This window comes from Lissotriton helveticus, chromosome 6, assembly GCF_964261635.1.
Source record: "Lissotriton helveticus chromosome 6, aLisHel1.1, whole genome shotgun sequence".
Lineage (NCBI taxonomy): Eukaryota > Metazoa > Chordata > Amphibia > Caudata > Salamandridae > Lissotriton > Lissotriton helveticus.
In genome coordinates, this window is record NC_136067.1 from 232,357,172 (window position 1) to 232,371,103 (window position 13,932).

The window sequence follows — 13,932 nt, forward strand, 5'->3', positions numbered from 1 at the left end:
GATGCGAAATTGTACTCGGCGATCTTGGCGCATAGACTGCAGGATCTGCTCCCAGCGATTATACACCCAGACCAGTCCGGGTTTATCAAGGGGCGTCAAACTCACGACAATACGCGTAGAGTAGTGCATCTCATTGAAAAGGCGGACCGGTTTCGCATTCCGGCTGTCCTGGTGGGGTTGGATGCCGAAAAGGCGTTCGACCGGGTGGACTGGCGCTTCCTGTTTCGTACGATGGTGGCTTTTGGCTTTTCGGAGAAGTTCATTACCATGGTGAAAGCCAACTTCTGCAGCCCTAGATCTCGAGTGGGAGTTAATGGTCACCTGTCAGCTTTTTTCCCGCATACCAGAGGCACTAGGCAGGGTTGTCCCCTGTCCCCGCTTCTGTTTGCGTTGAGTATAGAGCCCTTGGCGGTGGCGGTGAGGGAACATGCGGGCATTCAGGGCATTCCGTTCACGGGAGAGCAACACAAAATCACGCTCTTCGCGGACGACGTCCTTCTGTCCGTGGCGGACCCGGAACGTTCGCTGCCTTGTGTTAGGGAGGCCCTGCTGTCCTATGAGGCGGTGGCCGGCTTCAAGGTTAACTACAACAAGTCATACATCCTGAATCTTACTCTCTCGCCGGTTGAAGTAGAACGAGTGCGCACTCTGACACCCTTAGCCTGGGCTGCTGCTTCGATTGTCTACTTGGGGGTCCACTTGACTCCTACTGTGGGCAAATTATTCGCGGCCAATTTCCCCTCTTTATTGGCCAAGACTCGAGCCGAATTGGACAGGTGGAAGCCTAAATTTTTGTCCTGGTTGGGCAGGATCCATGCTGTAAAGATGGTTCTTCTTCCTAAATATTTATATTTATTTCAGGCTTTACCCATCTCTTTGGACTGCGACTATCTTCGGCGCCTTAGGACGCAGATATTGCGATTTGTGTGGCAGGGTGGCCGATCGCGCTTGTCCTTTGCACTACTACGTAAACCGCGGTCTGAGGGCGGTGTGGGTCTTCCTGATGTCCAGCTTTATTATAAAGCGGCGCAGTTGAGGATATTGGTGGAGTGGTCGCAGCAACAATCGGAGAAGCATTGGCTGCACATGGACCGGAGTGTGGCGGGGAGGTCAGTGTGGGATTTGGCTTGGAAACCCAAGAAGGACCGCCCTTTGAACGCATATTTAAGTACTCCTACGAGTACTGTCCTGAAGGTATGGGACACACTCGCTGGGGACGAGCGTTGGACTACGTTCCCCTCACCCTTCACACCCCTGCATTACAATCCGGCCTTCCCGCCGGCGCAGCGGGACGGGAACTTCGATGCCTGGAGGGAGGGAGGATGTAGGGCTCTGACCCACCTGTTCCATGGTCCGGTCCCCCTCACTTTTGCTAATTGCGTGAGGGACTATGGGGTTCCCCAGAATGACCAATACCGTCATGCGCAACTGCTCCATTGGGCCACGTCCCCGGGGGTACTGGAGGCGGCCACGAGACCGCATTCTCCATTCGAGGCTTTCCTGCTGCGGACGTCGACAATGAAGGGGGTCATCTCCTTTCTGTACCAGCTTTTGCTTAAATCGGCGATCTCGCCTAGGCCTCGTTATATGGGCCAATGGGAAGAGATGCTAGGGCGGGATATCTCAGACACTGAATGGTCGGCTTTGTGGAGGGATGTAGCGAAGTTTAATCACTCGCTTCACCTCAGGGAAGCCCACCTCAAGACTCTTATGCAGTGGTATTTATGCCCGACCAGGCTACATCGCTTCTACCCGGCCACTTCCGATAAATGTTGGAGGGGCTGTGGGTTTCTTGGGGACTTTCGCCACATCTGGTGGGACTGCCCAGTGATTCGGCCTTATTGGGAAGAGATCCTTTCGCATATTAGGGATATTCTGCAGTATCCTATAGAGGACTCGATGGCCTCCGTCCTGTTAGGCCTCCGAGAACCCGGTCTGGAGCACCAAACCAGGGCGGACAAGAAGATTTTGTGGCTTTGCCTGGGTGCTGCCAAGATTACATTGGCAGCTGCCTGGAAACAAAAAGATGCACCGGCCATCTCACTGTGGCACGCCCGGCTGTGGAAACTCTTGAGTTTGGAAAGAATGGCGGACATTTTCCTTGGTAATTTTAAGAACTTCCAATTCCAATGGGGCCCATTGGTGAATTTCCTGTCTAAGGGCTTGCCGTCAGCTGTCTGCCCAGCATCCTTGAGGTCACTTCATTTGTTTCAGGTGTAACTTGGTTGTTCGGAAGTGTTTTGATTGATTGAGTCGCCACCTTGGGGGGAGGGGTGGGAGGGGGGGTTGTTCTGTTTATCGGGTTATGGTTCACCAAGGTACCTAGCGAGGACCTATGGCCGGCTGTTTAGTTCAGCCGTAATATGGACGTGGCAGCCATGGACACTAGCCAATGCCGGACATTTGCCTATGTTATTGTGGATTCGGCATTTATGCAGTTCTGCTACAGGACTGGTTCTCCTCGAGGGAATTTTATTGCACCTTGGTGAATTTCATCTGTGTGATGTTTTTTTTTCCTCTGAAACTGAAAATAAAAATTTTATAAAAAAAAAAGAAGTCCGAAGTGTCTTCCAAATAAGTTGGCCAATTTTGGATGAATGATTGCATATGGGCATCGATAAAGATGCCCAAATTCTCAAAGATAGATGAACAGCCAGACACTATCGGCCTGAACGGGGGATTCTTAAGGTCTTTATGCACTTTTGGCAAAAAGTATATCCTTGGTCTTCTCGGATAAATTTGCCTCAAATATCGCTTTGTCGTGGTGTTCAACCATCCCAATTCCTCTGACTTATCCAATATTACATCAAGATTCCTAGTGATTGCAGTCGTTGGATCACCATGTAGTTTGGCATATGTATTCACATCCTGCACATGTTCAAATCCCTTCTTTACATAAAAATCCGAATCCATTATTACGAGTCCTCCTCCTTTGTCGGCTTTTTGGATTGTAATCTCTTTGTTGTTAATTAATGCTTGGAGAGTGCTGTATTCAGCCCTTGTTAAGTTGTTGAGTTTCCTCTTGTATTGAATCTTGCTCAGATCTGCCTTGACTAGCAACTCAAATGTATCCAGGCTTTTATAAGAGATTGGAGCCATAAAAGTACTTTTAGGCTTGAATTTAATGGGAGTGTTGTCTTCGTTCTCAATGGGGTTGAGTATTGTGAAAAAATGCTTCAATCTTAAAATCCTCATGAATTTAAAGAGAGCTATTTCTGTCTCAAGTTGATTCGTATGGTAAGTATTGACAAAAGTTGTTCCTTTGTTAAGCAATTGTTCCTCTGATTTAGTTAAATGGTGACTAGAAATATTAATCACGAGGCTTTGGTCTGACTCCGTATCATGGATAAAAGTGAATAGCAACTTGACAAAAGGAGTATTTAATTTCGTAGTGCGTGTTGGAGTCCTGGTGGCCTTCTGGCGCCAGGCCACATACATTTCATTGCATAGTGTGCAGGCACTAATCCAAACACAGCACACATCGTTTGATAATAATTGAAATTGATTATTTGGAGTGCAGCACCCGCTTAAATACATTGTTATATTCCCCTACTGCAACACGGGAGCTTGCACCACGTCACAATGTCGTTCAAGTCAATAGCTGGAATTAAATTCAAGCCTAAAAGTACTTTTATGGCTCCAATCTCTCATAAAAGCCTGGATACATTTGAGTTGCTAGTCAAGGCAGATCTGAGCAAGATTCAATACAAGAGGAAACTCAACAACTTAACAAGGGCTGAATACAGCACTCTCCAAGCATTGATTAACAACAAAGAGATTACAATCCAAAAAGCCGACAAAGGAGGAGGACTCGTAATAATGGATTCGGATTTTTATGTAAAGAAGGGATTTGAACATGTGCAGGATGTGAATACATATGCCAAACTACATGGTGATCCAACGACTGCAATCACTAGGAATCTTGATGCAATATTGGATAAGTCAGAGGAATTGGGATGGTTGAACACCACGACAAAGCGATATTTGAGGCAAATTTATCCGAGAAGACCAAGGATATACTTTTTGCCAAAAGTGCATAAAGACCTTAAGAATCCCCCGTTCAGGCCGATAGTGTCTGGCTGTTCATCTATCTTTGAGAATTTGGGCATCTTTATCGATGCCCATATGCAATCATTCATCCAAATTTGGCCAACTTATTTGGAAGACACTTCGGACTTCTTACGGAGTCTATCAACTATCGATACCGAAGGAGTAACGGATTGGACTCTATGCACAATTGATGTGACATCATTGTATACATCTATTCCTCACAGACAAGGCCTAGAAGCAATGGAGTGGGCTTTACTCCGAGATGACAAACCAGATGAATTGAAGTGCCTAATACTACAATTGTTTGAATTCTGTTTAGAAAACAGCTACTTCACATGGGAAAATGATTACTATATGCAGCTCACGGGGACAGCAATGGGTTTTCCGGGGGCCTGTATATATGCGAACATTTTTATGGCCAAGTTTGAACTGGATGACATTCTTGAAGATTATACTTGGCAAGATGGCCTTGTATATTATAAGCGATACATAGACGATGTCTTCATAATATGGAAATGGTCGACTTCGGATCTAATTCAAAATATCAAAAGTTTGAATCTTGCAAATTCCAGAATTCAATTCACGCACACTATCAGCAAGGTAGCTCTACCCTTCTTGGACGTATGGGTTGAACTTAAAGGTAACTCCATCAACACAACCCTCTATAAGAAACCTACAGACAAGAACACCGCATTACTGTATGGAAGTTTCCACCCTTCAAACCTCATCAATCACTTACCGGTGTCTCAATTTATGAGGATCAAAAGAATATCTCCTGATAAGGAGAGTTGTGATAAGTACATTGAAGAACAAAAACAACGTTACTTGGACAGAGGGTATCCGCGAAAACTACTGGAAGCACACGTGGACAAGATCAAGACAATCCTGAGGGTAGATCTTTTAAAGAAAAAAACAAGGACAGAGAACAAGAGGATGGTATTTGTTTCAAAATATTCCACCGCATCCAGAGACATAAAACGTATCATTATGAAGAGGTGGGAGATTGTACAAGTGGAAAAAGACTTTGGTACCCTATTCAGCAATAAACCATTGTTTGCATATAAGAGAGCGCAAAATTTGAAAGAGTTATTGAATAAACCCACACGAAATATGGGCACTAATCAGCAACTAGAAGAGTACAAATGCACCACACGCTGCTATAATTGCAAAAATTGCAACAACGTAATACCTGGGAATATCTTACTGCATCCACGGACAGGTGAAAAAATTCTACTGAGACATAGCACAACCTGTAATTCAGAGCATGTGGTTTATTCAATCAAATGCCCGTGTGGCTTATTATATGTTGGAAAGACAGAGCGCAAACTGAAACTGCGACTCTCAGAGCACAAAAGCCGCATTCGCAATAAGAATTTAACATCGCCTCTTGCGAAACATTGGTGGGAAGCTGGGCATACTATTGCGCAGCTGAGATTTCAGATCATCGAATCACTTCCACAACGATTAGGTTTGGACAACTCTAAAATTCTACTCCAAAGGGAAGCTTTTTGGATTCGTAAATTGCAGACTTTGACCCCCACCGGGTTAAATGACAAAATGGATATGGTATGCTTCTTGTAGCAGCATAGAGAAGTACCCGTAGCAGTCCTTATAACACAGCACCCCATGGGACACTAACACATAGTGATACATGCAGACATGTAAATAAAAAGTCAGGCATACTTTCAGTTTAGTGGTATTGTAGTAACTATAATAAGTATTCATAAGATTGTAATGGTTAGATTGTAAATAGGCAGATAATGCTTTGAATCTAATGCCAGTGGTAATTCTCTGTATATTTTTCTTTATTATTTAATATCTTTTTCAGGTCTACATCAATACACATCCAAAATTTCTTTCATTTATCCTTACATTGTAATCTAAATACTCTCATGTATTTTCATCTAGAAATGAACTTTCGGGTTCGTTCACGTGCAGGTTATTAGTATATATAAAGGATCCGCTTTTTGAACAGCGAACACAGGCATCATTAAATAGTAAAAACACCACTCAGCAATGGCCGTCGCATATTTTTAGTCCCATCTCTATGCTGAGCTAGCGAGGGAACAGAGATAAGGGACTTCGTAAACAACGAAGTTTGAATTGAGCGCTGACGCGTTTGCTCCACATCGCGTGAAGCAGAGACTGAAGGCGAGTGTATCGGTAAGGGAATCAATCCTTAAAATATTCAATAGCGAAGCCTCCCGCCCGCTCAGATAGCTTGTCTAATACCCGCGTGTATCCTTTTTTTCACGCAGAGCCATTCAAACCATTTAAATATTCAGCGGGACTGATCCAATTTTTGAAGGGTGTTATATCCGCGTGTTACTAAAGCCTGTGCATTGGTCTCAATGTTTCACAGGCTGAATCATACAAGGAGCGTGAGAGCGGGGTCAAGTTATAACGGAATGCCCTGCAGGTAAAACGAGCTTCTTTATACAAACGCTTGTACCGTTTATTGTAATATTTGACAAGAGGAATTAAGATCCACTTGTTCACACATTTCAGAGTCGACGGATTAAGGCTACATTTAGGAAAACCACAGGTGAGCCCAATACAGCGTTTAAGTTGTTGGTATATTGTCATTTCAATGAGCCTTATTTTTTCAATAGTCCGATAATAAAAAAATGTTTGTGATTATCATTATCTTTCACAGACTTTGTACATCCAAGACAGCATTAGTGTTTTTCTCACATGCACTATATTACATAGTGGCACGTAACACTTGCAATAACGAGGTAAGCTTAGCATTATCAGAAACATTAGTTAGCAATATTGATTCTCCCTGGCACCAAGAGTAACAAGGTTTCCTTTTCTCTCTTTCTTTTTTCTTTAACAGACCCCTGACGAAGGGGCTGATGCCCCGAAATGCATTGGGTGTTATTGTATTGTTTTGTAATATTTAATGTATAAATCCATATGTCTGTTCTTTGAAAGTAATGTAAATTTAGATAATTCCAAATGATTTATTTCTTATGATGATTGTAATGATTTGAACCTTTGATGATTTATCATGGATAAAAGTGAATAGCAACTTGACAAAATGAGTATTTAATTTCGTAGTGCGTGTTGGAGTCCTGGTGGCCTTCTGGCGCCAGGCCACATACATTTCATTGCATAGAGTGCAGGCACTAATCCAAACACAGCACACATATCGTTTGATAATAATTGACATTGATTATTTGGAGTGCAGCACCCGCTTAAATACATTGTTACTCTCCCAAACTTCACCACAAGCTTGGATATCAGAGACATTTATCCAACTCTTTATTCCAAGTAGCAATATATAACCAGAATTAAACCCTTTATTGGGACCACTGACTCCTACAATTGGTAAAGGGGCAATTATGACATAGTGACGTCACAGTAGGCCTCTAAACGCATGCAGCATCATCAAACAAAGCGACACTTTGGTATGCCTGCGGTTAATTTTCGGGGCTGTTGGATTGTTTAAAGAAACTTTTTTTTCTCTACTCTGGGTAGCTCCTTCAAAGTAGGTTTTACCCATTTTGTGCTCCTTGAAAATTATTGAAAACAGTTTAAATCAAAGAACAAAAATGCTCTCTCACCTATATTGGCTGTGGTTTTTAGTTGTATAGCTGGCTGTGGCTCAAGGCCCAATTAAATAAACAACAACTGAAAGTTTATGGTTATTATTTGTGATTATATTATACTAATGACTGGTGGTGAAATGGGTGATATAGTTATTCTCTCATCAAAAAGAAAACCCAACGTAACAGAAGTTGGGAACCAAAGATTCCATAAAGTATAAAATGTCCTCTTTTAACACAGGCTGTCCAGAGTACGATAAGGAAAGCCAATCGTAAAATCGTTTTGGTGAAGGTGACTCCGCTGGTGTATTTGTTTGTTCCACAGAACATATCCATCCCAAAAGTAGGCTTATTTCAGCAGAAACCAGAACCCAGTAGTCTGGATGTACAACGAGTTTTCTCCTTGCACATGGAGAATATTTCTGATCTTACCTGCCTAGATCCATATAGGTGGACTAGGGCAGGGAAAGTCCCTGTCAGCAGGTCCGTCCTAAATAAGGTGGGCTTACTAGTCTAATAAAGGTGGTGGTCATGTGGCACCAGTGACTGACTCCTAGCAGAGGCTCTAACAGTGGTCACCTCTTCCAAGTGGGACAGGTGCTTTGTCAAATCCTAAATGACCAACAAAAGTGTTTCTTTGCTACACACAGTTTATGTTTGAAGGTGTGCAGTGTTGATCTCCATATCATGGGGATGGTTGATAGCAGAGCATTGACAAAAATACTCTTCTGTTTGTTTTCACAAGGAAATTGTGAACCTTTATAAATTAAAGATGGTGGGAACGGAAGTGACCTAAATCTGATACTCAATATTAGCAATTGGGTTTGGAAAAACGCGGAGAACCTCGTGAACCTAAACAGTTTTCAACATTGGCATTACCAGTACTAGTAACAAAAGTAATGTTTTTTACGTGATTTCTATAAAGACTTTAAAATTTAGCAGCTAGTAAATGTTCCAAAAATGTCAAACAATCCCCCAAAAGAGGTGAAGTAAGAGGTGGGAAGACCCGAGCACTCCTCAGCGTAAGCCATGTTTTAATATTATTTGTCCTCATATAAGCTAAAGAGAGCACTTCCTTTGAAAGTGGCACGAAGAGAAGATAAAAGCTGCCTCTTGTGCTGAACTGAGGAGCGTTAAACTCAGACAAAGGTCAATCACTTTCTTGACACCCTGAAGAAACTTTTAGTTGGTGACTACATAAGATCTGACCTGATTTAGTAATAGCTAGGTAACCTTTGATTATTAGAGTAATAGGTCACTGTCCTTCAATTATTCCTCCATCTCCACTATTACTATGTATCCCTACCAAAGTTCTCATCTCTGTGCACTTGTTTTGTGATAGTTCTCATATCTACCAATCAGAGGTAAAATTCAGACTAGTTATTACATATTTTTGGCAAAAGATGCCTGCCAACCACATACAATTTGCATGTGCTGTGTGGTTTCTGATTATGTGCGCACCATTTCATTTCACATATTCATGCATTTGAGAGCACATTTTTCATTTATAAACATAAAACATTTTCTTTATTTTAGGCTAATAACACAACAATTGCATTAACATGTGTTAATGTGTTTTAGAATGTGAAGTTTGTTTTAGTAATAGTGAAAAATAATTCATAGGCAAGTACTGTATTTTACCATCATCAGATCTGGTAGTTTCGTAATAATCTTAAAAAGGTATTTAAGCTTGGCACAGGCAATATTCATCCTACATATGGCGATTCTTGTGAACTTTCAGCTGCAAACATTTTCAGTGAAGGATATCAGCTCTCCTGCGTCGAATCCTTACACATTTCTCATATCAATAATTGCCACTACAAACAAGACAGGTAGAGACCTTCCCAAAGTACAGATAGAGACAGGTAGAAACTTTCCCAAAGTACAGTCACTAAGTGAAAATAATTCTGTTATTCGCTCAAGGTATGCTGGTTAGAGGCCAACTAAAAATCTCAGAGAGGAGGTTTGGTACTAAAAGGATTTAGCTAGCAGCTAGTAGTGAGGGGTTGTCACCAAAGATCCTCTTGCCATGAATCACTTGTATGTCTCCTAACGACAACAATCTAAATCCTTGTTAATCGGAAATGCAATCTCCCATGTAAGTGATATTCTCACCCAGGCTGGTTTCTACAGCCATTGCAATCCAGAGAGAATATCCATCTGTTGGCACAGAATAATGTCTTCATTGGTATCCATTAGATTTTTTAATGCAGTTTCCCTATTCTCTGGTTCAGCAGATCGTTCATAAGGTTGTCATCTTCTTATTGTCTTGAGAGTGAAAGCAAGCATTTTACTTGACACATGTTTTTTTTGAAGAGGACTCATTTTCCTTGTTCTTTTTGTATTTACCCCTGACTTCCTCTCTTTACTCAATATAGTCTCCAATAACAACACCCGTCTCTCCAGGTGACACCACTCTGTCCTGAATTTGCATACATACCTAAACTCCTGAAAATCACGACCTTAACAAGTCGAATAAATTATACAAATCATCTTCATCATTTGTGGTCAAAGTCATGTATTCTAGTCAGGTCATGCTTATGGGCATGAGGAATAATATATCTAGGTGTCAACTCAGCTGCTTACCATTCATCTTCCCTCTCGACTCCGCTTTGGTCTATCAAAACCAAATAGGAAGAGAGGTTTTTTTCTCGCTCATTCTACTAAGAAAAAAATGGATTTGAAACTGTCTATGTAGACCACCAGCTTCCAGTTCCACTAATCTGTTTGCTTTGACTGATTTTGCTCTATTAAAGTTATTTTCTGTGTTAAAGATGTTCTCAACAGTAAAGCAATGAAAAAAGTTCGCTAGAGTTTATTGGTTGACCTCTCTTGCCTGATGATGGACAAAGCTTGATTCTCTTTGAATTACTTGAATTTCTTCCATTTGGTCCATCTTTTCAGCACTTTCTCTAACATGTAACCGTGGAGCTCATCAAGTCACCATTACTCTCCTTTGTAGTACAACTATTAAGTAAATATTATTGTGTCAAAAATGGTCTTGTGGCTAGAATTATATCCAGACAAATAGCTTCTGGTTCAGGACTTTGTACTGGCAGATACCAAGATGCCCTCCTCAATTTTTGACACGAAAAGGGAGTGTTAATATTTTTAAATCCTGTGCCATAATCATCAAATGGGTTCCAGATACTTGGGAAGCTGAGCCTGCAAATATAGCTTTCACACAACATGTGGCTCCATCAATATCTGGTTAGATAACCCTGAGAATCATGCTTATGTTTTTTGAGATAGATGGCCCCTTTTACATGTTCCTCAGAGACCTAAATTGATTCAGGATTCTTCTATAGCTGAATTTTCTCTTTTGGGGTTTATCAGGTGATGAAACAGCCCCTGTTTTGCAGAACTAAATCTCCAAATGAAGAGCACAATCCATAACCATTCTATTTAAGAAATGTAACCAGCCTTTTATTTCTTAATTAGCAGTTATTTGTACAGAATATTTAAAGTACTGACCCAACCACTGGCTGTCAGACTAATTAATCATAGTTACAAGGCTTGTATTATGGTCATTGACAGGAGACATATTGGATACTGCGGTCCAGAATGAAGATAAGCGCACAAACAGGAGTGGTCAGGTGGGGGTAATGGTGAAAATTTAAAGCATCCTTTCTCAGTCAGGCTGCCATTAGTTAATACATCAGTACCTCCTTCCTGCATCAGGCGTTTAGCTAATTTAGGCTCTAGGTCTATGAAATGAGACAACTGTCGCCTATATTGGCTAGCCTACCCATCCACCATCCACACAATCCACCTGACGTAGCCCTCTAACTGATTCACATAGGTGGTATGAGATATTCTCCAGAGCATGGAGTTCGGGATAGAGCATGTGAATATGCGCCTTTGGATAGTTGACAGCCTCAGAACTAGGTTTCAATTTGACTTCACTTGCCCTAACAAATTCAAGAAAATAATTTCCTTAACACGTGACTCTGCCTGCCATACGTACACAGGTATTGAAAAAACACAATTTATTCCAAATTGAATATTTACATGAAGTGGAAAGACATTATTTAGACACTTACCTGCGGTCACCTCAAGGCTTGTGATATTTAAATGTGTTCCAATGATCGTTGCCTCAATTGGTAGTGGCAGGTCCTTTAGAAATGTTCGCAAAGCATTTAAGAAGCTTGCATTAACAAGACTCACCTCGATATCAATAGTGTATTCTTGAGGTGCCAGTGCAGAAACTGTAAAAAGATGCAATTTTATAAGTTGAGCAACATTTGCACAAACAGGTTTTCTGTGTGAATCGGTAATACTCACTAAGATAAACAACCATTAAAGCAAAACACATGTAATATTGTGTTCACTCTTCTAAATCCTAATTACAGCAAAATCAGAAATGCTTTCTCCTGAGGCATCTTTGAGACAAGCACCAATGATCTAAACATTGTTCCATGGTTGAAAGTGGTATAATGGCAACTACAGAAAGGGTTCTGTGGGTCTTTACTGAAGTAACTTCATGATGATTCTCTAGTAAATGGTTTATTTTTTAAGCAGATGTCGCCTAACATTGAGCCAAAGTTCTGGCCTTCTGCCACCAGGTGATGCTCCTGAAGATGCTGCGGGGCCCTGACTCGGTCCTGTTCACTACACAAAACTCCCTGATACACTGCAATGATGCAATCTACTACATGTTTGTCTTACCTTCTTCAAGCATTGAAGAGGGATAGGCCTATTTTTCCTATCATTTTCTGAAATGTATAGATATAAAAACATGCACACTTTGCAGACTTTCACCCATCTCTGAATTATACTAAGTTTCAGTTTCTCCCTTCTTGTTTCCTTGGTTCCAAGTGCAGCCTTTTCTCTTCAGGCAGAGCTCAAGGTACCTTTTCCTCCTGCCCAGGCCATGTTCACTTATATTGTTAATGTGATAAACATGGTTGTTTTGCACTTTCTACATGCTCTTCTTCTACAAGAAGAGCTGAGTGCCTCCTAAGACTCAGTGATTAACTGCTGCATGATTTATCATGATAGATTTTAGTTGATACAGATTATTTTTCGTATAGCATACCTTTTTAATGAATTCGACTTTCTATTGCTTCTGCTCCTGCACTATTCATTTCATTACCTATCCATTATAATACGAAGTTTTTTTGTTCATCAGTTTATTCTCTTTTGTTTTCCCACTGCAGGTATGACCTTATTTGTCGTGAGGTTTAAGATTTCCAGTTCTATTCAGCCTTCAGATCCGACCCTGTTCTTCTCCCACCTCTTAGCCAATTCCTACCTGTAGCGCTTTTCAAGTTATTTCAGCTTCAGCTGCAGTTTAGTCCTTACTTCTAGGTTACAGGCACTCCCAGGTACATCCTCCTAAATTACCTTTCCCTTATAGCGAGTACTTTTTCCATATTAGCTATTACTGGCCCATTCTTAGCAGGGCCCCCGACAGACTGTATGAACTCCTAATTACATTCTCAATGAGATGTTTAATATATGATAAACCAAGAAGACCAAGGAGGCATGCCAAACCCCATTGTCAGAGCATAGTAGATGTTACTGACCACAAGAAAGATGCCTTTAGAGAACGACGAATGTGGGAAAATATTTACTCAGTGAATATTATTCTGTCTGACTTACCGATGCATCCTTGTTAGATTAGGATTCACTTTGTGACCCTGATCCTCACCTTGTATCAGCAAGTGCAATGAAAGATGAACATGGATTGTTAGAGACCATGTTAGCTGCAGAAAGTGAGAACTCTCATCCACTCAGCAAGTATGTAAAGAGAACTCTTCAAGTGTACATCTCCAGAAACCAGTGACAAGGTAGTAATCATAGAACATTACATGAATGCAAAACATATTAGGTAAATTGGTGGTCTTTATCTTTTCTCTAGTCGGTAAGGCTGTAAAAACGATGTTGTTAAGGAAGCTCAGAGTCCTGCATCTTGACTGCTTTTCCAATAGTCTTTTCCAAGCCCGTCAATTACCAAACTCGTGTTATTTCTGACACAGACGTTAAATACCTAAAAGTGAAACCTTCACAATCTCCTGAAATATATTCAGCCTTGTTTGGTTCCAAAAGGTCTACATATGCTCCACGTGAGTGACACATCACAGGAAGAATTGTATTTTGTGAAGAGCCAAATCATGGACGTAATTCAAAATGATGCCAGGCGATACTGACAAAATGTTAAAGGGGAAATATCGAGGAAAAACCACAGTTACACTGTTCCAGACATTCTGTGGTGATGTGTCTTTCACACTGCATTCCACGTTCTATTTTCCATTGCTAAAGGGTGTGGAATGCAGGGTGAAAGATAATCATAGGAAGGTTCTATCTGAATCAGTTGGAGACTTGAGGT

At 41.3% G+C, this 13,932-nt stretch overlaps 1 protein-coding gene across 5 annotated transcripts in view; it reads right to left on the bottom strand.

Annotated features, from left to right (window-relative positions):
* LOC144762467 (adhesion G protein-coupled receptor F5-like) overlaps positions 1-13,932 on the bottom strand; it is an 805,746-nt gene that overhangs the window by 521,945 nt on the left and 269,869 nt on the right. For all 5 annotated transcript variants that reach the window (XM_078647682.1, XM_078647677.1, XM_078647680.1 and 2 more), the window contains exon 4: positions 11,645-11,809. In XM_078647682.1, coding sequence (XP_078503808.1) covers positions 11,645-11,809 — 165 coding nt within the window. The remainder of the gene's footprint in view (positions 1-11,644; positions 11,810-13,932) is intronic.